The sequence below is a fragment of the Engraulis encrasicolus genome, chromosome 5 (genome assembly GCF_034702125.1).
Source record: "Engraulis encrasicolus isolate BLACKSEA-1 chromosome 5, IST_EnEncr_1.0, whole genome shotgun sequence".
NCBI lineage: Eukaryota > Metazoa > Chordata > Actinopteri > Clupeiformes > Engraulidae > Engraulis > Engraulis encrasicolus.
The window spans coordinates 42627078-42629577 of record NC_085861.1 but is presented as its reverse complement, the minus strand read 5'-3'; the positions used below and the strand labels follow the sequence as shown (position 1 = coordinate 42629577).

The following is a 2500-nucleotide window of genomic DNA, read 5'->3' as shown; positions in this document are numbered from 1 at the left end:
TGGTGGGCCGAGACTTCATGAAGGTCCTGAGGAAGCCCATCAGCTTGCCGTGCTTCTTGGACACTGCCAGAGGGGGGTGACAGAGAGTCACTGAGGAGTACTGCATCATTCATTATTGGTGTGATAAAAGGAGGGGATGAGAGGTGACTTGAGAGCTGCAGGCTTACACGAGTTTACGTCTCCTCGGCAGCCTTTTGGAAGGCACTCACAATAAATAAAGTGTTATGTGTTTGAGTGTCTGGGAGTGTATTTTCTGTATTTGTATGTACATTTGTTGGAACATTTTTTTGGTTGTGTGTAGGCCTACATAAATCCATGTCTTGAGTTCAGAAAGACATCTGAAGGTACAGCAGAGCATGTATGTGTCCACACTCTGAGCCAAAAACTCCATTCATAGCATGGCGAAAACAGCAGCCAAGGAATATCTTCACTGACTGTTGCAAACTTCTGCTTTGTCTCCAAGCGCTTTCAAAGGCGGCCACAACAGAGAAGTGGATGTAAGCAGGAGTGTGTGTCGGGGGTTTTCAGTGAGTGTGTGAGTGGGTGTGCATGTGTTTTATAGCAAAACGATGTCCGAGAGCATCAAGACATCATATCATCTGAGAATTCGAGCTTTGATTATAGCACGTCAAAAACAACAGCCACTCAAAGAGCATCACTAGTGACTGGACCATGGAATACTTTTTAAGGCACTCATAATAGAGAAGTAGCATTTACACAGTGCACAGTCACACTGAGGATTTGTCTGGCTGTCTTGCATAAGTGCTCATAAGTTGATCTCGTTATTAACCCTCCATTTCTCCGATTGCACACTGCTGCACTTTGCTGCTTATGCTTTGCTGCTTGGTAACTTATCTCTTTTCAGTCATTAATTAATCGTTGGTGTGTTTGTGTGAACGTTTGTGTGCGTGTGTGTTTGTGTGTGTGCATCCGTGTGTGTGTGTGCCTGTGTGTGTGTGTGTGTGTGTGTGTGTGTGCGTGTGCCTGTGTGTGTGTACGTGTGCCTGTGTGTGTGTGTACTTGTGTGTGTGTGTGTTTGTGCGTGTGTGTGTGTGTGTGTGTGTGTGTGTGTGTGTGTGTGTGTGTGTGTGTGTGTGTGTGAGTGAGTGAGTGAGTGAGTGAGTGAGTGAGTGAGTGAGTGAGTGAGTGAGAGAGAGAGAGAGAGAGAGCACGAGGGAGAGTGAGAGGGATAGAGAGAGAGAGCGGGAGCCAGAGAGAGAGAGAGAGAGAGAGAGAGAGAGTGAGAGAGAGAAAGTTAATTTTCTGTGTTTGTGTAGGTGTCTTGTGATGCTTTTGGTCGTGTGTATGTTTCTGTGCTTTTTTGAGGTTTTATTGCAAAATGCTGTGACTGCAGTGCCCAAACATACACAAAGTATATGTGTCTTGAGTTATCTTGATATGCTCATGCCTCCATGTGCAAGTACGTGAACGTGTCCCAATATGACCCACAACATTTAAAAAATAAAAAATAAAATAAAAAACCCAAGTCGAAAACAGACGTCAGCCACAGGAACACACACCGCCTCCAGTCTCACAGGAAGTAAATAAAACACGTTGCTCCCATTACAGTAAATCCACAGAACTGACAGCGGACATAAAACACCAACGACGACAACAACAACACCAACACCAACACACTTGAGGTTAAATGGGTTCATGTGCGAAGGCTGTGTCAGTCAACAACAGCGACGACGACGACAACGAAAACAGACAAAGTGGCGTTTTGTCGTTTTTTATTGCTGGGCGATAATTGAGGGGCCTGTGTCGTCCACAGTGTAAGCAGCGTTACCGACGGGCCTGTGTTAGCGAGATTAGGGATTGAAGAGCGCCGCCGTGTCAACAGTGGAAATGGAAACAAAACAAAACAAAAAAAACAGATACCTGAAAGGTTGGAGACGTTGAACTGCATTTACAGTGCCCTTGTAACAGTAATGGTGAGACTAAGCATGCTCAACTTCAAAGTAAAAAATTTTCGGATGAAAGATAATAAAGCAATCAAATTAAAGTTGGAAAATCAAATTAAAGTAGGAAAAACTGTACTCTCAAGCTTATTCTCATTACCTATTTATTTAGGCCGTGTCCAAAGCTATCATCTGTGTGTGTCGACTTTGACACACTGACATTGGCTTAGCATGAAACACGTCTGTGGACATAGTACTCAGCACCCCGCCCCCCTGTCTCACATGACTGTAATTTCCAGAGTAAATAAATGGCCGCCCATCACTGACAAAAGAAGGAGCACTGTAGATGCAAGCCATAGTGGACAAGTATTGTGAAACTGGTGACCGGTGTCACAAACTTAACACATAAATCTACTTCATGACTGGATGTCTGAATGCTCAGCTGAACGTGTGTGTGTGTGTGTGTGTGTGTGTGTGTGTGTGTGTGTGTGTGTGTGTGTGTGTGTGTGTGTGTGTGTGTGTGTGTGTGTGTGTGTGTGTGTGTGTGTGTGTGTGTGTGTGTGTGTGTGTACACCAGATTTGGAGTTACTGACATGGTT

The 2500-nt window shown here is 44.6% G+C and overlaps 1 protein-coding gene across 9 annotated transcripts in view; it reads right to left on the bottom strand.

Annotated features, from left to right (window-relative positions):
• The window catches only part of arhgap33 (Rho GTPase activating protein 33), a 70018-nt gene that overhangs the window by 22735 nt on the left and 44783 nt on the right, over positions 1-2500 (bottom strand). For all 9 annotated transcript variants that reach the window (XM_063199458.1, XM_063199461.1, XM_063199460.1 and 6 more), the window contains one exon: positions 1-63. This exon is cut by the window's left edge and continues 87 nt beyond it. In XM_063199458.1, coding sequence (XP_063055528.1) covers positions 1-63 — 63 coding nt within the window. The remainder of the gene's footprint in view (positions 64-2500) is intronic.